Source organism: Lycorma delicatula, chromosome 12 (genome assembly GCF_047948215.1).
Source record: "Lycorma delicatula isolate Av1 chromosome 12, ASM4794821v1, whole genome shotgun sequence".
Classification (NCBI taxonomy): Eukaryota; Metazoa; Arthropoda; class Insecta; order Hemiptera; family Fulgoridae; genus Lycorma; species Lycorma delicatula.
The window spans coordinates 47,993,546-48,021,354 of record NC_134466.1 but is presented as its reverse complement, the minus strand read 5'-3'; the positions used below and the strand labels follow the sequence as shown (position 1 = coordinate 48,021,354).

Sequence of the window (27,809 nt, the reverse complement as noted above, 5' to 3'; positions counted from 1 at the left end):
ATGATAGGTTTATATACAGCATTTAAAAAAAGAAAAAGAGAGAGAAATAGTTACCTTAGGAAAAGTAGTAGTTTTTAACTTCATACGCATAGTTTAAATATTATTATTACTATTCAGGGTAAACTGGTTTTATAAAAATAACTTTAATATTTAAGATATATTTTAATTATTACAGTAAACAAGTTTTAGTGGGAATTCGACCCTCTTATTCAATATCAACGAAGAGCTAGTTTTATTCGTTGTTGTGAAACATTCGGGACTAGAGAAGCGAGCCGTCATCATGTTGATGCAGCAGAATACAGTGTTTTATATTAGTGTAATTGTAATTAGCACTGTATTGGCTGGAATAAATGCAGCTAAATTACGTCAGTAAATAAAAAATTAATTTTTATAAAATATTTTGTGTAATTTTAATTTTATTTTATGTTTTTCATTTGACTGGTTTGATACGTATTTTGAGGGTGTCATTTATAATACGTTCGAAAATATAGTTAGTTTATATTATTCGAACATCAAAAGACCGAGTTCATAGTTATAATTTTATTTTATTATTTTTTTTTTTTTTAGCGAAAACTTTTCTGGTTCCCTGCCGTTGTTAGTTTATTTTATAAATCAAATCATTTTTATTCAACCATTAAAATGTACAGTACATAACATTTTTATAAAAACAGTAAACTTTATTAGACAATATACATATTAAAAAATAAATTAATAATAAAAACAGTAAAAAAGCAAAAATTAAAATTAAATATGTACATTAAAAAAATGTTTAATTAACTTTAAATGGTTTAAAAGAACTAGGTACCTTATTTAGGGATTGCCTGTATCAAGATTATCTACCATGACGCTTAAAAATAAGTAATTGAGTTAATGAAGAGTTAAAACTAAAGTTATTAAATTAAAACTAGAGTTAAAAAAATTAAAACTTTAATTAATAATTTACAGCAGAGCAGACAAATAAAAAATATATAAATAATAATAATGGATTTACAGCATGAATTTTATAATTTTAGAAAATCTGTTGTACAAAAACTAGTAATAATAAAGATAAATACTACTCTAAAAATAATACAAAATTAAATACATCATTAGTATACAAATATTACTGATAAACACTGTAGACACTCTTTTCTTTATTTATTCATAAATAATTAAAATACGCGTTTTTAATGTATAATTAATTACAGTGTTAATTTAGGATTACAAGATGTTTGACTCTTTTGCTTAATTTTCGAAGGAAAGTATCGTATTACGTTTGCCCGTACGGTGGAAGTGGGGGTGAAAAAGATTTTTCTTTACGTTTTGCGGTATGAGGTGTACGAAAATACCATTCACTTAATTTGGAGTTTTTTTATAATAGTTTATATACAGAGTGTTTCTAAAATGGTGAGCTGGCTATACGTTTTTGGATCTACTTGTAAAACTAAACAAAAAATATCCTTAGAAAAAATGGGAATTTCTCCTTCGTTTCCCCCTGTCCAACCATTTTGTTATTTTTATATAATAATTTATATCTCAAGTTCGGATAGGCGAATCACATTAATATTTCATAAGCGTCTTGGTAATAAAGTTTTAAAATTAGCAAATAATCAACACTTAAATATCTTCGCAAATTACAAACTGGCGGTCATTTTTATTTTTCAATCCGTTATATCTCCATAAATATAAGTTTTATCAAAATTTATGTCATTACTAAAATATTAAACCTTCTATTTTGAACGAAATGACATTTTATTTTTTAATATCGGTTAACAAATAACCGAGTTATGGCTATTAATTGTAATTTTTTGTCTGTTTTCATGTCCTCCACTTTACGTTTAATTCGATTAATTATTAATTCAAATATTGTAAATTAGTATAGAATTAAGTAATAATTTTTTCACCATAAAAATTTAACATTACATAATAATAAAGCAATTGATATTAATTTTTCGCTTTTGAATAATTTTACACGGCGACCATTACTGTTGATCATGTTAACAATGTAAAAATGAAGATTTCAACAGGAATGGTGTTCAAAACTATCAATCTGGAGCGACTAGAATCCTCATGGTATTTTCCAAAGTAGCCATCAAGAAAGATTTTTCCTGTACATACGAGCAGGTATTTTTAATGACTATCTTTTGGGTTTTGTCATTCTACCAAATCATTTAAATTGAGAAAATTATTTTGCTCATTTGCCGAAAATCTTCCACATTTTTTGGAATCTCTACAATTATGTGGTTTCACCACAATGGAGCAGCAGCATATTTCAATCAATCGGTATCAGATTTCCTGCGTGAAACTTTCCATGAAAAACCGGATAGGCCGTGGAGAGCCAGTAACCTGGCCAGCCCGATCATCTGACTTAAACCCTCTTGACTTTTACCTTTTAGATCATTTGAAACATATTGTTTATTCGACTCCAATACTCAACATCGAGGATCTTCAACAAAGGATCCAAAATGAATTTCAAGAAATTAGGAATTCTCCCGGAATTTTTGACGGTTAATACAATCTCTCAAAAAAAGACTGTTGTTGTGTATTCTCTAATAGTGGACGCTTTGAACTTCTCTTATAACTTTTAACAATTAACTGTTCATTTAAAAAAAAAACTATACCTAATGTTCTAGAATAATTAACGTAAGATTATCAGAGGTATTTGTTTTATTTTTCTAATTATTAGATCTATTATTGTGAGAAAAGTATTAATTTGATACTATATAACAATAAATAAAAACAGTTAATATTTAATCGAATTGAACGTAAAGTGGAGGACATGAAAACAGACACAAAATTACAATTAATAGCCATAACTCGGCTATTTGTTAACTGATTAAAAAAAATAAAATATCTTTTTTTTCAAAATAAAAGGCTTCTTCTTTTTCCTGTTTAGCCTCCGGTAACTACCGTTTAGATAATTCTTCAGAGGATGAATGAGGATGATATGTATGAGTGTAAATGAAGTGTTAGTCTTGTACATTCTCAGTTCGACCATTCCTGAGATGTGTGGTTAATTGAAACCCAACCACCAAAGAAGACCGGTATCCACGATCTAGTATTCAAATCCGTGTAAAAATATCTGGCTTTATTAGGACTTGAACGCTGTAATTTTCGACTTCCAAATCAGCTGATTTGGGAAGACGCGTTAACCACTAGACCAACCCGGTGGGTTCAAAATAAAAGGCTTAATAGTTTAGTAAATAACATAAATTGATAAAACTAATATTGATAGAGATATAACGGATTGAAAAATAACCATGGCCGCCATTTTGTAATTTTCGAAGGTATTTTAAGCCCTGATTTTTTTTAATTTTAAAACTTTATTACAAAAACGTTTACCAAATATTAATATGATTCGTCTATCCGAACTTGAGATATAGATTATTATATAAAAATAACAAAATGGTGTACAGTGGGAGAACGAAGGAGAAATTGCCATTTTGACTAAGGATATTTTTTGTTTAGTTTTACAAGTAGAATTCGAAAAAGTATAGTCAGCCCACCATTTTAGAAACACTCTGTATATATACTAACTAACATCACTGCGCTATATGTTTACTTGCGTTTTCCGTCGCGGTTAGTGGATATTTAGCTTGTCATGGTTCGCTTCGCTCGCCTTTCCCGTCTAACCAGAGGACTCTGTCCCTTGGGCCCCTCTGTGTTCACATCCAACGCGTGGTTGTGAGAATAATAGTGATAAATAAAAATTAGAGGCTCTTAAGTTTATAAAAATATATCAGTTTATTGTTATTTATTAGAGCTACAGTTCGGTCAGTAGAGGTCCGAAACGAGTGATTTATGAATATGGGTTTCAAAATAGTCAGCCTCCATTTTAAAGAGAGTAGTTAGTTATAGCTGATTACTCGGACGATGTACGTGTAAAAATGAATTTTGCTCAGTTCTTATCGTTACTCGACAAACACCACTACAAGGTAACGTATTTCGTTCATCTTTTTTTTAAATTATTTTTACGTTATGTTTTTAGTCAAGTAACCGGTGACAGATGCAGCCAGTCGCATCGAACATATAATAGTGGTTGTGTTAGTTGAACTGCCACTTCATATACCTTTGCATTCCCTAAAAAATCGAAATTAAAAAAGAAAACGGAAATTGGTTTTTAGATCTGAAGAGTATTTGCTATTTCAAATCTGGTATAATCTTATTTAGTATAGTCAGAAATGGGGAAAATTTGCAATCTGTGTTCAGATTTTTATTTTACCTTTCTTCATTCTTTCAAGGTCGAATTTAAAAAAATCTAGAAATTACTTTTTAGATATTCACATAAAAATTACACATACCAAAAATTAAGTTGGTATCTTCATTTTTTAATGAAAAATTAAAAGATAAATTTACACTCCGAAAGTATACTTTTTCAATTAAAAAAAGAATTATCAAAATCGGTTTACTAACATCGGAGATATAGCGTAACATACATTAAAAAAGTACACTCGAATTGATGGCTTCCTATTTTATTGAAGTCGGTTAATTTGAAAAATTATTCAAAGTAAAAGAATATTATCACAAAAAATAAAATTTACTTTCTCTCAAAAATTTAGTTACTGATATAAAAATGAACTATAATGATGTTAATAACAAAAAATAACTAAATTTTTTTATATTTATTTCGTCAGAAACGCCACTCTTCGCCACGATGCGGGACTACACACCGTATCCGTTAGACGGTGGTGGGGTAGGCACGCAGACTGTTCGGGAGAGCAACCGTGTAAGAACAAGGCATCTCCGGGACATCTGCCGAAAGGACCCTACTCCGCAAGGTATAAGAAAACGGCCTTATGCCGTATTAGACGAACCACTTTGAAGAAGCGGTATCGGAGCCAAAAAATGCAAACCAGGCTTAGGAGCCTCTATATGGCGTAACCTATAAATAGAAACCGCGTGAAAATTCCGGCCACGAAAGTGATCGTTTTCACAATTAAATTTTGTTAAAATTATAAAAACCTAGACAACACACCATACCGTCCCACGAAGAGACCACAATTTAATTCAGTCAGCATGTGCGACTTCCGTGCGTAGAAGCGGGTGCATTGCTTGTTCCCTCCAAATAACTAGGGTCCCGGTAGACGTATTCCTGCTAGCCCATAAGGTGCTAGTACCGAAAGGACTTCAGCGGACGGACTGAAGGGAAATCACGCCGGGATTACTAGGCTCAAAAGCGTAGTCTTCCACGGTCAGATCCAGAAAATAAATTTCACGATGGTCAATACGGATAGGAACGCAAATTACCTAATCCGTCCTAAATAAACTTAAAATTTATAACTGCCACTAAATAACCCATGAAACCCGCCCGAAAAAGAAAGATTCAGCAGCAAGGGGCTTTGTTCAGGCTCTGCGATCTGTAGGGAGAAATATTGAAACTCCCGCTATTCTTGCGTTCCGTTCCGTTATATTTATAAAATTTTGGATATAAAATAATCCCTGCTTGGAAATACTAGTTTTAATGTCAGAATTTATTGTTTAAAAATAATTATTTAAACAATAATAATTTATTTTTAAATAATTATTGTTTAATAATTGTCAAAATAATGAAAATCAACTTCTTAATGGTATGAGTATTTTGCAATGAAAAATTACGTTGTACGAGTAAAACTAATTTATGAATAGGTTAGAAGAAATTATGAATGGCGTGAATTTACTAGTAGAAAGATAATTTAGTTAGAATACCAAATAAGAGTAAAACAAAAGTAGTAATTGGTGATGAAGTTTAATAGGAAAGTGGGTAATGAGGAATTAAGTACAAAGGTAGGGAAACTCAATATACCAGAAGTAGAAAATTTTTATTATTTGAGTCGCAAAATTAAAAAGGTTGAGTAAAACAATATATTTATTAAAAGCAGACTTGTACAAGCAAGAAGAATTTTCATTAGGAAGTTTGAAGTGTATGAAATATATATTTAAAAATTAATAATTTATATTTTAAATAGTTCTGTAAAGTATGTTGTTGAAGTATGTTAGTATGATAATAGGCATAGCATAAAGAAAAGGGTCTTTTCTATCTTCTTCCACAATGATTTTTCTTACGTTACGTACTTTTAATTGATCACGTTTAAACCTGATAAATTGTAAATATAACCTAACCGAACTTAAACTACGCTCGGTAGTTTAGCTTAACGCTCGTAGGTTAAGTTTGGTTAAATTCTATTTATAAGGAATAATCCTTATATTGGATCTCTCTCAGGTACATTTGGAAGATTCATGTTTGAATAAAATCGACACAAACTGATACAGGCAGCAAAACCAATATCTAGGAATATTGTCCAATGTTGTGATAAGTAGCCAGACATGTTTAAACTTGATAAATCCCCAATGTGTAATACATAACGTAAAAAAAAAAGAAAAACCGTTGTCGAGGATAAACAGAAAACAATATAGGCATTGAAAAATTAATATTTCAGGAGGCAATTGAAAATTAGATGAGTTGATAATGAAATGAAGAGGTTAGGAGAGAAATTTGTTTGTTGTAAACTCTTAAAACAAAAATTTGAATATTTATATAAAAAAAAGTAACTAAAGATAAGTATGTAATAAACATATTGAAGTTAAGAACATTAGCAAAGAACAGAAATGAATACAGAAAAGCATCAAACCAGTCAAACTGATTTGATGAACTATTACTCCAAAAAATAGTATATATATATATATATATATATATATATATATATATGTATGTGTGTGTGTGTGTGTGTGTGTGTGTGTGTGTGTGTGTGTACACCTTATAAAAGACTTATATCCTCCTTTTTTCTTAATTTTTCAGTACTAAGATTTTATTTTGCTTATTTTTATTTATTTATTTATTTTTTTTTACAGCCAATTATATTTCACCCTGTAAAAGGAATGATCCTGAATTGGATAAATGTATTGTTGATCATGGACAAAAAGCCATCCCTAGATTTGCTCTAGGTAACAACTTGATATTATAACTATTATTTTTTTTTACTTTTGCCTTGATCAATCAGTGTCTTGTCAAAATAATCTTTAAAAAAATTTGTATTTTTTTATTTCATGTAAGTTTTTTTTAATGATATTAATTATTTAAATTGCTAGTCATTACTGTAGTCTTAATCTGAACATTCTAAAAAAAGAAAATTCATTAGAGGTGTGAAAAAACAGGTACTACTTAAAAGTTAATTACTTTTAAAATATTACTTATAATTTTAATTACTTTAAAATATTAATTACAATTTTAATTACTTTAAAATATTAATTATAATTTTAATTACTTTAAAATTACATGGAAATTGTTTGTTTATTAGAGATAATTATGCAGCTTTTCAGTGATGCTTTACAGTATTATTGTTAATACTATTAATAGGGCATTGTTGTTAGCCCACTGGCTTGGTCTAGTGGTGAACATGTCTTCCCAAATCAGCTGATTTGGAAGTCGAGAGTTCCAGCATTCAAGTCCTAGTAAAGCCAGTCATTTTTACACAGATTTGAATACTAGATCGTGGATACCGGTGTTCTTTGGGCGGTTGGTTTCAATTAACCACACATCTCAGGAATGGTCAAACTGAGACTGTACAAGACTTCATTTACATTCATACATATTCCTCATTCATCCTCTGAAGTATTCTCTGAAAGGTAATTACCGGAGGCTAAACAGGAAAAAGAAAAAGGGGATTGTTGTTAATCATTTTTAATAATGTTATAAATGATTGGCAAATGTAAGTTTTTTCCTTTTAAGAGTACTTCTTTGTACGTGGTCCATTTAATTGTGGCAGTTTGAATTTAAATTCTTTTCGTTGCTATCAAAATCTGTTTTAACATTATTTTACCATTTATTGCTTTTTTGAGGTGCAAAAGATGTATGGTTTTATTATAGTTCTCATTTTTGAATTCAGGATTTTATAAAACAGATTTAATCAGAACTTCTTTATCAAAGTGCATAAGTTTTTTTTTTAAATAACTCAGTTTACAGGTAATGCAAACTGTTCCCATGCTTGTGTAAGAATAAGAATTCTATAATTCTGTCAATGCAGTTATGTAACCAAGATGTATGATTTCAAAAAATTTCATTCTAAGTATGACAGTGGTATTGACCAGATGGTTAATGTACATAAACCAAAGTACAGGTTATCAAAAAAAGGGTTCCTCAGTACCATGAGTGAATAATAAATTATCTAATTAAATGTTATACATTTAGTTATACAGAATGTCTGCTGTATCATACCTAGTTTAAAATACATTAAGAACAGTACATATATCATTATACATTTTAACATTTAATTATATAAACTGTAGTGCATTTGTTACTATTTTAAGCTATCTAATTCAGTATGCATGAGAATTTTCAATTGACTTCTGTTAACATTTAGGTACATGATCCACCTGTCTTCTCAAGAAATCAATGGTGAACCTCATTAAAAACATTTCATATTCTTTGATCGAGTTTTACTAACTTCTTCTTTGGTTCAGCCCTACAAGAGAAAATAAAGTATCAAATCAAGGCTTTTAGAAGGCCACTAAATTAGTCTGTTACAACTTACCCATCATCATCCTGGAATGAATGTGTTTACCTGGCTGTGAACTTGAGCAGGAAAATGTGGAGGTGCATTGTTTTCTATTAATGTGAGCTCTGCAGTGTTCTTCTTATAATAATAGGCAATATAAAGTACTGAAGCACATTGAAATAGCTTTCATCATTCATTCTATCCTGTGGAAGGTTTATATATCATAGAAAGATCTACTGCTTCAGTGAACATAATACCTCATCAGACTGTCAGTAGATATGTCTCCATTTTTTCATTGTAGCACCTGAATCAGTAATATTCTGTTAATGACAGTTGTATCTGTTAACAAAACCACCCATGTGAAAAACTGCTTCATCAGATCATATGATGTTATCACTCTGATTGGGATTATAATTTTTTCATATGGATGATCTCTGGAAATTTCATATGGTGGTTACATTTGTCAGGAAAGATTTGGTGAATATAATGAGACTTTTGTGGTTGGAAGTGCAAATCTTTTTCAAAACTGTAGTATACTTTTCAACTGTAGTAGTATACTGGATGCGAGACAGATGTCAGGCGTCCAGATGTCAGGATTTTTCAAACATTTTTAAGACAACAGTTCTTCAGAGTGTGATGTTGGTGGTCAACTAGAACATGACAGTTTCAGAAAAGAACTAGTTCTCAGTAATTTAGTGTGACAATTTGTGATATTTTTGGGGGTTGAATTTTGATTTCTATCATTTTCAGCTTTCCACCAATGCTGAACTTGAATTACCAGTTTCCATTCTTTGTATGTCGCAGCAACTTTTGTTTGATCTTTTACACTAAGCATTTGAGACATTTTCGACTTGTAAAATAATAATAAAGAAGAACAAGCTTTCATTCACTGTAATAGTTACTGTTGTATTATGGTTCTTTCATTACATATCAATTTAAAAATTGATATTGACTTGTTGATAGAGTGTCTTACAGAGTTATTGGAATTTTATTGTTACACCATATTATATTTCAATTTGAGCACAGATTGTTACTCAGCAAAATTTGAGTTAAAATACTTACCTCCAAGTGCAGTTGATTATTCTATATGTTACAATTACTGAAATCAGTGATGATTCTCTCTTCCTCAATAGATCTTTAACCTTTTTGCATAGATTACATTTTTATGTAATATATAGACCTAGAAAAGGTATTTGATGATGTAGACTGGAATAAAATGTTCAGCATTTAAAAAAAATTAGGATTCAAATACAGAGATAGAAGAACGATTGCTAACATTTACAGGAACCAAACAGCAACAGTAATAGTTGAAGAACATAAGAATTTTTAAAATCGATTTTTAAAATTCATATTATTCTGATTATATATACTTTGTCAAATGTCAGCTAAAAGTAGATTGTGCAGGTAAGTGGATGGTTTATCAGTAAAGAACTGTATAACATTAAATCTAGTGTACTGCCTAGAAATTTGTTAGGCAAGTTAATATGAAGAACATGTCCTTTGTTATCTGCAATTGGGGCACATTAGGTTAATCCTCATTTTGTGATGCTCCAGTTACAGATAACAGCCATGTAACTGTATGTTATATTGTATTTGATTGTGTATATTATGCGACATAGCGTCATCAGTTTAAACTACCACACTGAACTGGGATTTTATTGGTTGATAACTTGGCTGAAATTGAAAAAAATTAAAGATTTTTGAGTTCAGTTTAAATTTTTAGCAGAGTGTGAAATAATTTGCTATTAGTTTTAATTTTTGCGGGGAGTTAAATGTGTTCTGTCTTTATACATCAGTATTTGTATTATGTATTTTATTTATTTATTATTTTTTTCTGACTATATACTCTGCATTTAATTTTTTGCAAATTGGATTTCCATATCAATTTAATTGTCTAATCCTTTCTGTTTATGCAGTACCTAATTATGACTCCTATGTTATTTACTTGCAGTCTAGTCCGTACATTTACATTGAACTAAGTAACTTTAATGTATTTGCTTAAATTTTTTTAAATTTCAAATTGTGTGTTTTTGTAATTACATTTTTAAGTGTTTTTTAATGTTCTTTATATTTTTTTGTTAAAAATGTGTTAACAGTTATTATAGTTTGCAATAGCCTATTATTCTGTTTTTTCCTTTAAGGATACTAACAATCTTTTCATTTGTTCATCTTAAATAATAAAAAAGAAAAAAAAAGAAAACTAGAAAGGTTTGATCCAGGCTTCTTCCTAATTATCACTGTATATTAGAACATTACAATGAGGTGATGCATATTCTTGTTGAAAGATGACTATTATTCCTTTCATTTTTGATAAAAAAAGGTAAAACAAAATGTTTAAGCGTAATCTAGTTGTTGGCTATAATTAGTCTTAAAATGAATATAAATGGATCCTTTAGTAACCATCCATTATTTTTGTCATCAAAACAGTAAGATGGCTAAAGCAGATGCTTATGAGATATTCAAGGATACTGTAGTGATTCAAATAAAAACTCAGTGTTTCTATTTAGTACAATGCAACAATAAAATAAATTACATTGATTGTTACTTAAGACATCTTTTATTGAAATTACAGACAACTTTTCCTATTTAAATGTGTAAATTAAAGATAGTGTCATTAAAATTCTGTACACTGGTTGAAATTATATAATGTTTATTTGTTTCCATCCATCATTTTTCATTCTTAAATCTTGGTAGCTGGTTGTTAACTGGTAGTTAAACTTATTTAAAAAGTATACTTATTTTGAAAGTGTACTAATTTTTGATTTTTTTCTATGAGATAAATGTTTATCTTGTATATATATAACTTTTGAGAAGGAAAGGAACTGATCTCACAAGCTTGTAACTTTAGACTTATATACAATCTTTCTTCTTCTCCTGCCATATTTTTGTATAAAGTTGTTTATTATACTGTACAGAAGACCAAATCAATTTTTATGTTGATAACTTTTATATATATATTTCAACAAAAACTATTCGTTTTGATTCTTTACTTTATAATTTCAGGTGATACAAAACTTGGAATTCCATCGTTAGATCCTATGGATATAACAGAACTTAAAGTTGATCAAGGAAATAAGCAAATTGGTTTATCATTAACATTAAAAAATATTAAATTATATGGATTGAAAAACGCTAAATTTGTTAAATCAAAGTGAGTATTTTTTTATCGTTTGATTTTTTGTACATTTTTAAACTGTATTGTTTTTTAATGCCCTATTTATTAATATTAATATAAAAAGAACAACAACAAAAAACAAAAATCAAACAAAACAAATTTAATAAATTTTCAGTCATAATACGGAGGGGTCCAAAAAAATGTACTCATTGTTTGCTAGTAGTATCTTGTGACAAATTTGACTTGACATGACAATTTTTAGCACTGAGAGAAGGTTATGGTATGTGTTTGAAATGACCACCAGCAGCCCATATACAATGCCCATGGTGCCGAACTGCGCATTGAAATATGGCTGTTAGTGTATTCTGGCGTAATGACACCACATGACTACGACTTTTTTCACATAGCTCATCGATTGTTGCTGGTTTTTGTCGATGCACATTATTCTTGACAGTCTCCCAGAGGTGTCAGAACAGGAGAGACCGAGATTGGTACTCAACAGCACCTCTTCAACCCACCCACCATCTGGGTAGAGTTTTATCGAGGTACAACCTGACATCTTGATAGTAGTGAGGCGGGTCTTCGTCTTACTGAACGTAAAACGTTCATCACAATACAGGTTTTGGATGGCAGGCAAAATCCTTGTCTGAAGCATATCAAGATACACTTCACCAGGTACAGTACTCTCGAAGAAGAAGGGACCTAAAACTACGCACTGATAGATCACACCACACAGCAACCCCCGATAGATTCACTGCCCTGTGCACATGAGTGTGAGGATTTTCAGGAGCCCAGTAGACACAATTGTGGCAGTTCACAGCACCATTAAGTTTGAATTATGCCTCATCAGTCCATACAAACTTGCCTGCAAATTCCTCATCCTCGCCAACCATGTGCTGAAATGATTCACAGTACTCCATCCTTCGATCTGAGTCGTCCTCATTCATCGCATGTAACAGTGTTGGAGCTGGCATAAATTGCCAGCTCCCGCCTTCCATGACAAATTTAATAACTTACCCTACACTACACATTGGATTAGTGAGTGTAAGTCTTTTGTTTAGATATTATTTAATTACAAATAGTAAGTATATTTTTTTGGACTCCTCTGTAGCAGTAGGAATCTTTCTGGATTTAGTATCAGAGATCTTCTCCTCGATATTGTTGTAGATAAAGGACTGACAAGGAAAAAAAAACATCTTGTTAAACTTATAAAAGAGACTGAATAAGGCTTATTTTGTAAATTTATCCTTGTCCCATTATTTAGGTATTACCTCCATGTTCATTAATTATTGACTTATGAAATAATTTTTTTGGGATTCATTCATTGATAGTCAGAAAGCATTAAAAATACAAAAAGAAATTCATATTCATCTTATCCATCCACAACATTTATCCACTCCCAGCTTTTGATAATTAAAAGTGTTAATTAACATTTCTCAGTACTAATTTGTATAATATAATTATATTTTATTGATCCAATCCAACTAAATTTATATCTTTATCTGAAAATCACAATTACAATACCTGCCATAGAGATTAATTTCCATTTCCACTACACTGAATTGCTGCTTTTAAAAAACTCTCTCATTATGCAGGTATAAAATATTAAAATAAATTTCTTCTAAATGGCAGAAAAATTGATCCATTAACAATATCAAAAATCATCTATTGAAATTTTTTCAAGAAAAAATTTATTTATATAATAAATGAATTTTTGATTGACAACAGCAGTTATAGTTGCTGATTAAATGTAGAAATATATTTAAGTGAATTACTTGTAGAAAATTTTATTGAGTTTGATGTTCCCTGCTGTGGCTTTTGATATTGTTATTTACTGATGAAACACTTGATACTTCATCATATTTAATTATTAAAAATGACCGTATTTTGAAATATTTTTTCTATTCACTTGATTTTGTTTATTTTATTGTTATTGTATTGTATTTAAATCTAACATATCCTAGTGATTTGTATATGTATTTGACATGTTGTCTATTGCTCTTTGGAACCTAAGATGTTATGCAACTTCAGAAATAAAATAAATAAATAATAAATATATTACTCTTGTAGATAATAATGATGAGTAATGTATTATATATACCTACGATTCTTAATATAAATTAATATTTTTAATTACAGCACTGATTTGAAGAAGAGAATTGCCATTTATGAAATATTTCATAAAAGAATTGAATTGTTAGGTAATTACGTTGTTGATGGCAAAATTTTAGTTCTACCAATTAAAGGGGAAGGAAAATGTAACATTACTATCAGTAAGTATTATTGTTATTACTATTATTATCAATATTATTTATAATTATTCGCTTTACAAATAAAATAAAGTAATAGCATTTATATTAAAGTTTTAAATAACATTTTTTATTTCTGTAGTTATTTAATAGAATATAGTATAAAGGAAATATTAAAACATTATGTCAAAATTTTTAGTTTTCTGTTTGTTTTTTGATTACATGAAAATTCAGTGTCTTCTGAGTCAAAAACAAACCTAGAATGGAATTGTGCATGTATTTATGTCTACTAGGATATATTTTACGCAATATATCTAGAACAGTTGAATACATAATCTATTAACAATCTGATTTATGAATAAAAATCTAGCAGTTTCTGTGAGTCTGTTACCCATTCACGTAAAGAATACTCAACCGATTGAGTTGAAATTTTGTATGAAAATAATTTTTATAGCTGTTGTGAGATAATTCATCGTTTCAAGATGGTTGCCATTTTATTGGTTGTGATAACAACCAGATTCCTTGCTGATATTCAACTTTACTTTGGTTAAAACAAATTTATTAAGATCACTTGTATTTAAAATTAAATTTTCTGCAAAAACAGTCTGTCTTTTGCATTATTTCTTACACTTATCAAGAAAGTAGCTTTAAAGGTGTGATGGTGTATGGTGTAGTGACTCAACCAACTCAGCCACTACTACTGTTACTATGTGTGCGAAGCAACTGTATGTATGCTACGAGGGTTATTTTTTTTTCAAGGTCCGTTCGGTCACCAAATTAAAACCACAGTGAAAATAAAAACTTTTTTTTTTTTTACAAGTACTTACATAGTTACGCTATTTCTCTACATAGTTGTCACTCCGATTTAGACAATTGTCGTAGCGTGGTACCAACTTTGCAATACCCTCGTCATAGAACGAGCCGCCTGTGTTTTCAGCCATATTTCTATGCCGGTCTGCAGCTCGATGTCTGTGCCAAAATGTTGTCCTCCTAGCCAGTATTTCATGTGAGCAAAGAGGTGAAAATCAGATGGAGCCAAGTCCGGGCTGTATGATGGGTGATGATACTCTGGTCCCTAGTGCGTCTCAGAGTATCGCGTGGTATATCTTATTATCAGTATTATCAGTGTTTGGCTGTCGGTCGTGTGTGTACCTTCCGACAGTATCGAGGTTAGCTGGTCTTAAGGCTGTATTCACTATTTACGCATTTTAGGTTAGACTCGACATTTGTAGCTTTGCTGCGGTGTGCTTGGCGTGGATTTGTGCGACGCGTACTCGCCTCAACGTGGCGAAAGGGTGGCAACGACTGCTGGTCGTTAGTCCCCGTGACAGAAAAAAGGCCTTGCCTTTTAGTTCTTCCGTGCTCTTGTCAGAGCGAGGGCCGTAATCTGTGGTTCATTGTTGTACGTCTAGTGCACCAATCGATCGTTCCAGCAGCGGCGAAGAGGTACGAAGTGTGACAGGAGAACGCAAGGGTCTCCGGCTGCCCGTACTCGCTGCGGGTAGTTGTCACTTTGTGGGCTTGCCCAAACCAGTTAATAGGGAGACAGCGAGAATTTCGTCAGTTTTTCAGTGCGTTAGGGAATCTTCGGCCATGTCAGAATTCCAAGTTGTAAAGAAGTCCAGGCGGAAGAGAAAACCAGCGCCGGTACCATCGACTAGCTCCTCAGAGGACGAGGTCAGCGACGCGATGGATACAGGGGCACCCACCCAGGTGCGGTCCTCCCCTGTAGTAGAAGCATTTAAGAATTCCAAGGGCAGACCTGGTAGTTCTGCCCCGCTTTTGAAAGTGGTCCAGGAGGACCTGGACTACTTGGTAGATTTTCTTTCGCTTCCCGGCGGGGTCAGTTCGGGTGCGACGAAAACTATTCTCCCTCGGCTAGGTAAGTTGAGGGAAGCTTTTACGGCGGTGAGTGAGAGTTTCGTGGCCTTGGCCTCCAAGCCCCAAGAGGTCAAGGCTCCCAAGGTGGTTGTTCAGGCCCCAGTGCAGCCCAGGCGCTACACTGAGGTCCTGAAAACCAAACGTGAGGCCAGCAAAGCGGTGAAGAAGCCGGAGGTAATCTTCGTAAACAAGGCAGAGGGCTCTAAGACCACGAGTCAGGAATTGAAGCGCGATTTCCGGGTAGCCCTTCGTGGTGACCGGAATCGGCTTAGGATTGGAGATATACGGGAGACCACCAAAGTTCTAGTCGTCGTTGCGGATAATAAGGAGACGGTCCAAGTCATCAAGGACTCTCCAGCGGTGCAGAAGCTTGAGGTTAAGGTGGACCCCAAGCGGTTGAGAAAGCCCCGAGTCATAATATATGACATCGAACGGAGTCTCTCTGATAAGGAAGTTCTGTCTCTCATTCGGGAGCAGAACACTGATTTGGATGCGGCCACGTTCAAAGAGCAGTGTAGGCTAGTCTTCAAGACTGGAAAGCGTGTTGCCTCTCGGTATCACGGAGTTTTCGAATTAGGTGCTGGTCTCCACCAGAAGTTTTTGTCCGAGTTTTGGTCTTCGTTGATTTTGCCTCTTATCGCGTCAAGGAATACCTTGACGTGCAGAGGTGCTTCAAATGTTGTAGGTTTGGCCACAGGGCCAAGTTTTGTAAGTATGCGTCGGTCTGCGCGCATTGTGGTGAGGAGGGCCACAACCGTGACGATTGTCCGCAAAAGAAGGAGGCTCCGACTTGCGTTAACTGCAAGCGGTTACGCAAGAATCATAGGCACTCCATCAATAATAGGGAGTGTGGTAGTTATTTGAGAGCGGTTGAGGTCTACTTCAATTCGCTTGATGGTTAGGTTCGGTCAATTCAATGCCCAGGGTGCCTATGCGGTCCAAGTAGAGTTAGGTAACGTCGTTGAAAAGCGGAGCCTCGATGTTTTACTTCTGCAACACCCGTACGTTGTCAAGGGTGACCTGCCAGGTTTTTCAGGCTGGAATAAGTTTTATGTTGGTGAAAGTAAATCCGCCGTGCTGTGCAGGAAGTCTATAGATAGTGTCTTTATACGGCAAGCCTCTGACACGCATCACGTCGTTGTTAAGCTTGCTGTGGATGGTTTCGACCTAGTTGTGGTTAGTTCGTACTTTCAGTACCGAGATCCCACTGATTTACACTTGGAAAGATGGGATAGAATTATCAGGCTGATAGCGGGTGGTCCTATTCTTATAGGAGTTGATGCGAACGCCAAATCGCTTCTTTGGCACAGTGGGATCACAGATGACCTGCTAGAAGGCTTCATCGCGCAGCATCGTTTTGAGGTGTTCAATGTCGCCGGCGAGTTGGCTACCTTCGCCGGTGAGGGGGGATTGCGGAGGACCTTCCTTGGTACCAACATTGATGTTGTTCTGAACTGGTCTGAAGTCGATGATTGCGAAAGCGATCATTGGCTCATAGGTTTTGATTGGATAGGTGGGCTGCGTGATGTCTTTAGGGCGGACGCCCCTGTTCAGCAGGGGCGCTTCTTGCACAGGCGGGCGGATTGGCCCAAGTTTTCTAACATTCTTGCGGCCAGGATGCGGGTGTTCACTCGTACCCTGGACGAGATCCCTCTAGATAACCTGGCAGAGAATTTCTCTTCTGCGGTGGTTGAAGCCGCAGAACTCTCAATCCCTCGGAGTACGGGTCGAGAGAGAGTAGCTGGTTGGTGGTCTCGGGACTTGACTGCGATAAAGCAGGCCGTGGGCCGACTCAGGAGAGCCGCACAGCGTGCGCGTGATCCTGACCGGCGCGAGGCCTTGTTTGCGGAGTATCGTCAGAAAAGGAACGAGTATTTTCATAGAATTAAGACTTCTAAGCGAGATTTCTGGCGCTCTTATGTTCAGGAGCAAGGGAATAAGGACCCTTGGGGTGTTGTTTATCGAGTACTTGGTCATAAGCGTAAAAAGGACAGTCTTCTGTCGGCTCTCTCGACCCAAGACGGCGTTGTAGTTGAGAAAGATCGTGTTCTATCTCTTCTGATGAACGATCTGCTCCCCGATGATACCGATGTTGGTGAGACCTCGTATCACCGGAGAGTTCGAGCGGCGGTTGTGGATTTCGTCACGGACTCTGTGTCTTCGGAGATTACTGAGGTGGAAGTCCGCCAAGTAATCTGTAGCCTGGCTAGGAACAAAGCCCCCGGATATGATGGTATTACGGTGGAGCTCCTTGTTCGCACCCTGCCTGTAATTCTTGGCCCATTGACTAGGGTGTTCAATAGGTGTTTATTCGCCGGGTATTTCCCGGCTTGCTGGAAGTGTGGTATTTTGAAGTTATTGTTCAAAGGTGGCGACAAGGACCCCACCGTCAGTTCTTCTTACCGTTCTCTGACACTCTTGCCAGTTGCTGGAAAAGTCTTCGAGAAGGTACTTTACCCCCGCATCAATGGTAGGCTGGCTTCGAATCGCATGCTGATGGACGACCAGTATGGCTTTAGACCCGGTAAGAGTACAGAGTACGCGATTCTTAGGGTCCTGGATCTGGCTTCAGGCAGCGAGTACAAATATGTACTCGGTGTCTTCTTGGACATATCCGGGGCATTTAATAACTTGTGGTGGCTCTCTGCCTTGTTTCAATTGCAGAAGTGTGGTTGCACGTGGGATGAAATTAGGACTTTCTCGAGTTACTTCAGCAACAGAACTGTTGTCCTTCGTGACGGCAGTTCGCAAGTAGGAAAGACCCTGTCAAAAGGATGTCCACAGGGCAGTGTATTAGGTCCACTCGTCTGGACCATCGAGTTTGACTCTCTCATGCGGCTACGTTTGCCCGGTGGCTGTCGTGTTGTGGCTTATGCCGACGACGGGCTGCTGCTGGTTGAGGGTGGTTCGCGTGCTGAGATTGAGCTTAGAGCGGCACAGGCATGTAGGGTTTTGCGGTTGTGGAGTCTTCAGCATAAGATGGTTTTCAGTGCGGAGAAAACCACTATGATGTTTTTGAAGGGCCGTCTAGCCGCGACTCGCCATCCGCGGGTTGTGATGGACGGTCGTTCAATTAGGTATGTCACCCTTCAAAAGTATCTGGGTGTTATCCTTGATGAGAGGCTTCTCTTCAAGGAGCACCTGCAGTATGTGGCGAAGAAAGCAGTTGATGCTTTCTTCGGTGTCCGTAGAGTGGTCCATCGCGATTGGGGGTTGAATTTCCGTACCATGCGGATTCTTTACAAAGGTGTTTGCGAGGCCATTATGTTGTACGCTGCGCCCGTCTGGGCTCATCGTTTGCGGTACCAATGTTATAGGGACATTCTATTACGAGCCCAGCGTCTTCTTTTATTAGCGGTTGTCGGCGGTTACAGGACTGTCTCGCGAGAGGCAGTAACTGTGATCGCGGGCATCAAACCTGTGGATATTTCGGCTACGGAACGTAGCCAGCGGTATGTTGCAAAGAAGGGAGGCCTTCTCACTTCTGGGCGTATGCGTGAGATCGAAGACCAAGGTTTTGACTCTTGGCAAGATAGGTGGAACACTTCTTTAACAGGTCGTTATACGCATGGTATATTCCCCAATGTTAGAGAGTTGGGAGCGGTTAGCTGGGTATCCCCCAATCGGCACACGACACAGTTCCTTTCTGGACATGGTGCCTTTAGGGATAAATTGGCTAGGTTTAGGTTGGTTGATTCCGGCTTCTGTCCGGACTGTAGGGTCGATGACACCGTGGACCATGTCCTTCACATATGTCTTCGGTACGAAGCTGAGCGTACCAGAGTTTCTAGGAAACTCGAGAAAGTAAACTCTGTTTTGGATGTACAAGTCAACTGGAGGACTCGTAGAGAGTGGACAATAGTTGCTGGCTTCCTCGCCCTGAGCAGGACCGCCGAAAGGATTTAGTAGGTGATAGGGACCTGGGTGGCTAGGGACCGTCTGGGCAGTTGACTGGCCGAAGGTAGGCGCTTAAGGCAGCGTGCCTCGGTTAGAATAATTGGTGTTATTTTGGTGGAGTAAAGCTGTCGGCCGAGTTGCGGCCGCTGCCAACGGGCATGGTTATCCTTGTCCCGGGGGGTGCGGTCGCGCTTCAACGAGGGCATTTTGTGAGCTAACGACACAGTCGGCGGCGGTAACGATAGATGGTGAATGTCACGCGGTACTCCGCGATGGAACTGTCCGGGAGTAGGCGTTTATTCTCCTCTCCCGGGCGGACCGGAGCGGAGTCAGATAGAAACTCACTTTGAGTAATAAGCGGAGTTCTTAAGGGAACTAGGTCTAAATTTCGCTGTGTTAAACTTTAGTGGGAAAGTTTGTTACAGAGGCTGTTAGTACGGATCTGAGACATTCAGTGATTGGCTCTTTAATAGTTAGGACTAGGCGCGGGGTCTTCATTCCGCGGTTAGGCTTCTAGCTTAGTTCCTGAGGGCGACGTGGTAGCTGCAGGTGTCCGTTGTCTTTTTTCTGAAGGCATAAACACGTAAAACTATCTCGGGGTGAACTTTACCGATGCAGATGCCCCGAGGGACATCTGCATCGGTGGCATCTCTGTGCGGTCTGGACTGAAAGCTGTGGTGCGCAATCAGTTTGAGGGCGAGAAGATGTCCTCCGTTAAAGCCACTACTGGCTAGGAACGAAGGGGGTGGTGTAGCGACCGGACACGCTATGAGGTGGGATCTTCTCCCCTCGGGGGGGGGGGGGGAATCGAGATGTATGATGGGTGATCAAACACTTCCCAATGAAAACGCTGCATGAGTTCTTTGTTACAGCTACAGTGTGCGACCGAGCATTGTCGTGGAGAAAGACGATGCCTAATGACAACATTCCTCTCCGCTTATTCTGAATTGCCCTTCGTAGAAGTTGAAGAGTCATGCAGTATGAGGCTGCAGTGATGGTCGTGCCACGTTCCATGAATTCCACCAAGAGCTGCAGACCAGTGTAGAAACATGGCTGAAAACACAGGCAGCTCCGTTCTGTGACGAGGGTATTGTAAAGTTGGTACCACGCTACAACTATTGTATAAATCAGAGTGGCGACTATGTAGAGAAATAGCGTAACTATGTATCTTTTACAAATAAAAGATTTTTTATTTTCACTATGGTTGTAATTTCGTGACCAATTGGACCTTGAAAAACAAATAACCCTCGTATATACATAGTGTGTACTAATATGCTATATTAGACTGTATTGTTGACTGTTATTGAGTGTGATTTATCAGTATTATTCTCATAAGCTTAGGATAACGTACACAGTAGAAGTCCACCTGGCTAGACAGCAAGGGTGAGCGAAGCAAACAAACCTTGACTGGTTAGTTATAATAAATAAATTATTATTTATTCTGAGTGTTATATAATAAGATATTATGTTAAAGATGGGTAGGTGTGCAGCTCCATAAATAAAAAAAATTGCCTTGATGGATTATGGAACCATAGTAAAACTTTGATCACATCAGTGTCATAAATTACTGTATGCCGTTAATTATAAAATAAAAAAATATGATGTTAAAGTTTGCATTAATATTTTGCTTAAAAATAATAAACCCATGAAATAAGGGGTAAATTAAATATCTGAAGGTAGTAAATAAATAAAATAAATACAAAGTAAATAACAGTTCATGAGGGAATAATGAAAATTATTTGTACACACTAGACGAAGAAGCAGAAAATGCTATTTTTTAATTAAATTTTTTCTTTATTACTATTATTTTTAATTTTCCTCAGATAATATATGTTTATATAAAACAAATTCTTTTAATTTAAATTTAATTAAACTAGGGGAAAATCTTTAAAGGAGTAGGCAATTTATTAAAAATTTCTATGGAAACAAAATATATGATACATTACAAAAAAAAATCCTGTTGCTTTGTTTAATATTTTTTTTAGGAATAAGTGATTTTTTTTTAGCAAAGATTGTATATTCATTAATATAAATGCATAGATAAATTAACCATTCTAATTTACTAAATACCAGAGTATTATTATTATTATCTTTTATGACCACATAGGATCACTTTAGTCATCCATTTTGCAAATTTCTTTGAAAAGACTGTTTGCAGTCCACCCAGTACTTTTTCATATATTCTGATCTTTGTACCTTTTCTAATGTTGAAAATGTTCTTGTGAGTTTTTTTTTGTAAGTGTGAAATAGGTGTTTTTATTCTTGATTTTCTTGTTTAATTTTATTTTTTCTGTAAGGTCAATTTCCTTCAGATTTTCTCTTATTCCTCTGATCCATCCGCATCCTGTCTGTGTTTTTTGAATTGGAATTGTACTGTACTAGTTGTTTCAGAATCTTGAATCGTTATAATATGTCCAAAGAAACCTAGTCTCCTGTTGTGTATAGTATCAGTGATGGATTTTAATTATTTGTACACGACTTTGTTGGATACAATCCACCATTGCCCGTGTTTTTGGTACTTTTTATTGACGTAGGTTCTTCCAATTCTTCTTTTGATTTTCTGGAGTCTGTCTGTCTTTGATTGATAGTTCAAGAGGAAAAGTGTTTCTGCATAAATAACTTCTTGTTTTATAACTGTGTTGTAGTGTTTTATTTTTGCATTTACTGATAAGCATTTTTTATTGTAAGTGTACGAGGTTAATTTTTGAGCTTCAGCTAGTTTATTTCTTCTTATTTGGATTGAGGTTTTTTCATTTAGGTTGTTTGCTATTATTTCTGTGAGGTATTAAATTGGGTTACTATTTTCATTTTATTACTGTTTATGTTTACTACTTTTAATCATGTTTTGGGCATAATTTCTATCTTTTTGATAGTTTGAGGCCTATTTGCGATGTTTTGAAGTTCTAATATCTGTGATTTATCTTCATCGATGTCATTTGCTAGCAGTGCCAAATCATCAGTGAAACTAAGACAGTTTGTTTTGATCTTTCGGTCTATTTTTATATGAGGGAGATATTTTTTGAGCCATTCTCTCATTACCATTTTTGGAGCACAGTCGAATAATAGCAATGCGAATCCATCACCTTGGCACAATCGTCTTTTGATCTCAAATGGTTTTGAGAGTTTGCCTCTGAATTTTACCTTTGACTTAATGTTTGTGAGGATCAGTTTTATCATGTTTATTAATTTGGTATGTTGTCCAAGGTGTCTAAGAATTTTTAGTAGGGATTCTCTGTGGATGCAATTGTAAGCTTTCTTGAAATCTACAAATGTTAGCACCATATCTCTGTTTCTTTTCCTGTTGTAATCCCTTGTTAGCTTGAGACTCATGATCTGGTTTGGATAGCTCCTCCAGGATCTGAAACCTCCATGGTATTCTCCTAGTTCCTTGTCGAGTTGTGAACCAATCCTGTTGAGGATGGATGATTCTTGAAAGAATTTTGTATATTGTGTCTAGTAGTGAAATTCCCCTGTAATTGTTACTGTCTGTTTTGTCCCCTTTTTTGTGTAGCAGATGGATGAGGGCTGTATCCATTGTTCTGGTAGTTCTTCTTTGATCCAGATGTTGACAAGCTGTTGATGAAGGACAATTTTTTCTTATTATATCATTCTGATGTATTATATCAGTCTATATAATTCATATTTGTAAAAACCAAACAATTATACCTAACAGCCCACTTTTGAATTTTATAATCTCATTCTGTTTTGTGAAGGAACTGCAAAATATGATATATTTCACATTGAAATATACATTCATTCTTATTCTCTATTCCTAATATCTATGTTGTAATTTCTTTAGCTTGTAAACATTAAGCAACCCCACAGTCTGATGAGGTAAGCTACCCCCCTCCCATTTACCAGTGTGTGGATATTAAAACATTGTAAATGAGATGTAGTTTTGTACAGAATCCGACCGCCCATACCTGAGATGTGATTATTTGAACTCTTAACACTAAAGTACACCAGTATTCACTGTCTAGTATTCAAATCCATATAGAAGCAACTAATGTTTACTAGTATTTGAATCTCAGAAACTTCAACTTCTAAAATCAGCTGTACAAGGGATTTGTGATGATCAGTTTACCACTAGACCGGCTCAGTGTGCTGCCTGTTATTTGTATGCATTAAAATAGTAACTTACTTGACATTTGTTCATTAAACTTAACCTGCATATACTACTCAATCAAGTTACAATACTATTTAATAATTGAAAATTACTCATATAAATGATTCATTTCAATTAATGGAATTATTCTTGTAAAGGGTTTTGAGACCTAATAACTAGCAGCATTCTCTTTTAAGTAACTTAAGCACTATCAGAAATTTTTCTGAGGAAGTTGTTGATAGGTAGGTTGCTGAAGAGTAATGGAATAATAATTAAATTACCTTAAAAGCAAAAAATGTGATCTTAACAATTGATTTTAATTATCTTGAATATTTTTTTTCTTTTAGCTGATGTAAATATTGTAATGGATCAAAGATGGGATATTGTCAAGAAAAATGGTAAAGATTATTTAAGTGTTACTAAGTATGAAATTAAAATGACAAATGGCCAAGCATTCTTTAAGTTAGAGAATCTATTCAATGGGGATAAAACTCTTGGTAAGTGGTTTATTTTTTTTTTAGATTATAAATGTTCAATTCATTTGTAATATTTATTTAGGTACGAGTTATTTTTTTATTAAATTATTAGTTTATAATCTAAGCTCAACTCATGAAAATGGAAATGTTATATATAGTATTTATATATAAAAAGTGTATCCAATTTCTAAATAGTGCCTCTACAGTACTGCGATCATGTTTCTTCTAATCATGTGTGCTGAATCGTCTGGTATGTCAGAAAGGGACTGATGTCATTTTTATTCACTTGTCTAGTCTGTTTGCTTCTTAGTTGAGTTTATAACGTTTAGGAAAATCGAAATACCCACTGCATGTGAAATTCGATCGATGGATCTGTTTCTTAAATGCAAGGAAAATTAAACCAGTTAAAATTCACTGTTAGATCTGCGATTTTATAGAAAAATATATGATAAAGAGAGAGGTGGAATTATTTAATGGACACAATAACATTCACGATGATGAGTGAAGCAGGTCTTTTATTACTGATGATTTGGTATTTGCAATTAATGATAAGATTAAAGAGAACAGATAATTCACCATCCCATCTATTTCCATGTTTTACCCAGAAATTCAGTTGCTCCTACATGAAATTGTTTCTGAAAAATTGAATTATCATAAATTGTATGAACGCTAGGTGTCCAAGATGCTTACAGAAAATTATAAAATGACATTGTCGGGTAGCGGGTTGGAATTTTTTATTCAGTACAGAAAACAGCTTCTTGAGCCATACAATTAGTGGGGATGAAATATGGATGTTGCATGTTATATTTGAAATGGATCAACAATCAATGGAATAGCGACACCTTTCATCCAGAAAGACTGAATGCAAGCCAAAGTTTTTGACTCAAAAGATCATGTATTCAATTTTTTGGAACAAAAAAGAAGTTTTGCTCATCAGATTCTTGTTTTTATGCTGCACAATTAATAGTGATGTTTATTGTGAAACAGTTTGATTATCCCCTGTTTAGCCTAGACCTTCCACCTAGTGAGTATCATTTATTCTTGTGTTTCAAAAATCTGCATGGGACTGTTTACCACCAAAGAGATGGCCGACAGTTCTGTAATGATGAGGACAAACAAATCGTTAACCTTATGGCTTGCGTCATAAGTGTATCATTTATGATAAATGAATATAACTTCTGGAGCCCCACTGTGTTAAATCCCTCAACAAATGGTGGAAACGATATAGAAAGATAGAGTAGATTTAAATTTGAAAGAGCAATACAATATTATATGACTGTGTTCTTGATTTTTTTTATTAGACCTATAAAACTTACCTCCTACTGGATAACTTTTGTAAAAAAATTCCAATTTTAGAGTGGAATTTGAATCCAGAACCTTCTTGGTAAAAGAAGACACCTGACACACACATACAAATTAAAAATATTTATCAATTTTATTTAAATATAATATTTTTTGTTTATTTAATTGAATTATTCTAAGTAAAGTGGGAGATTCATTCGTGCAAGTGTGGCGGGGTACTACCAGCCTCTTTAGATACTTTTTTACGCTTTAAATATTATTCATTTATTTAATTCTGTCGCTGAACTGTGATGTCACAACATAATAGATGACAACTACAGCAGCTGTATGTTAGTGCTACTCTAGTGCTCCTTCTTGGGAGAGGGGGTACTTTTGACTCAGCATACCTACTAGTTTATTTTGAGCATTTTTTGGAGTGGGGGTGCGATTCTGCAGAAAAATTTTTTGTAAATATTATTTTTTAATTGTTAACAAATATGCCTAACAAAAATAAGACCTTAATTAGGCGAAATCTCAAGATGATGATCTTTTTGTACAGATGACATTGCTGTACACCCTCATCCCGTTGACCTAATACGTTAAAAATTTAATGGCATCAATTTCCCATATATAGAAGTAATCTAATCAGGTTTGGTCAAAATCGGTCCAGTAGTTCTGGAGATATAAGGTGATTTAAAGGCCAACACCAAACACAAACACACACGCACACATCTGAAAAATTTCAATCCTGTTTTTTTTGTTGGAAACATAATTATTTTTTAATTGTAAACAATTGTGCTTAAGAAAAATAAGACCTTGATTAGGTAAAGTGTCGAGATACTGCGGTGTTCTTGCTGTACAGCCTCACCCCCTTGACCTTTTAAATTGAAAGATAAATGACATCAATTCCCGATATATAGAAGTAATCTGACCAAGTTTGGTCAAAATTGTTCGAGTAGTTCTGGGGATGTAATGTATGAAACACCGATCATCCACATGTACATGCGAACATTTCCATCCAGTTTTTGTTTTTTTTTAGTGTTCCAGTTGTTTTTTTTTGGTGTTTTTTAGATGTCATAACCTCAAAATCCGGTGAAACCACATATGCCCAAATTGGACCAATTATAATACTTTCTCTTATAAAGCTACAGCTCTGCTATAGCGCTAGATGGGAAAGTAAAAACTAAATATAATGGGACCTTCAGAATGTTAAAAAAAAAGTCATTATGTATAAAATACGATCACCAAAAAAACACAATGCCTGTGGAATATATAAATTAAACTCTTTCAGCTGCGTGATGTTTTACATTGGTCAAACAAGATTCAGTTTTAAACAAATGTTTAAAAGCCCTCCACAGCAACATAGGAGTCAACATTTGTCAACTGTCTCATAGACACAAATATCAACATTGACAGCTGTGATATTCTACACATACACAAAAAATAAAATCCTAAATACACTTTAACACATAGTAACATCAGATTATGTCAGAGTGAAAACAACAGTAGCACTAGCTACTGAGGATGGTCAACAAAGAAGTCTGAAAATATTTTGTGTTTTTAAAGATGTTTTATAAAATTTGATTTGTTTTGTCATTACAGAAATTGATATTTTTAAATTAATATCGTAGACATAAATATAGAAGATGAATATTTTTTACATTTATTTTTTTATTATTTAATTTAATTACAGGTGACAGTATGAATGCTTTTCTTAATGAGAACTGGAAAGAGGTTACAAATGATGTTGCTCCAGCCATAACTAAAGGTTTAGAAGAAGTGTTTGCACAAGTAACTAAAAACGTTTTGAATAGTATACCATATGATTCAGTTTTTCCAGTATAAAAAAAAAAACCTGTTTTAATTGCACTTATAACAGCTGTATACTTTTACATTGATCGCTTTTCATTAATTTAAACTTATCATATTTTATTTATAAATTTGTAGTTTTATAATTAATATTTTCATGTATACATTTAAAAGATGCATTTCATAAATGAAAAAAAGATTTGTTATATAAATTAGATAAATGATAATTTTATATAAATAATTTTAAAAATATATAAATGTTTTTGAAATAGTATTTTGTTTGGAATCATTTTATTTATATATTTTTTTTTTTTTTATAATTTTGTTGTTTATTTTTTTAATGTTTTTGTAAAAAAAATTTTAATAATCTTCTTTTCTACTTTTTTTATTCTCTCATAAAAGAAAAGAAACTATTATAAAATTTATTTTAGATTGAATTTTTTTACCATAAGATAAAATTAAATTTTATGAGGAGTAAGCCTGACTATCTAGTAGTAGGCATCTCATACGCTAATTTAGACATTTGTACAATCCCCATACACGAAT

At 34.3% G+C, this 27,809-nt stretch overlaps 1 protein-coding gene across 1 annotated transcript; it reads left to right on the top strand.

Moving 5' to 3' along the window:
- The first annotated feature begins 196 nt into the window (after positions 1-196).
- LOC142332882 (protein takeout-like) lies at positions 197-27,514 on the top strand. The gene is made up of 6 exons (XM_075379573.1): positions 197-365; positions 6,808-6,900; positions 11,454-11,601; positions 13,705-13,838; positions 24,045-24,194; positions 27,148-27,514. The coding sequence occupies exons 1-6, from the start codon at positions 281-283 to the stop codon at positions 27,297-27,299; spliced, it is 762 nt and encodes a 253-aa protein (XP_075235688.1). The 5' UTR covers positions 197-280; the 3' UTR covers positions 27,300-27,514.
- The last annotated feature ends 295 nt before the right edge of the window (positions 27,515-27,809 follow it).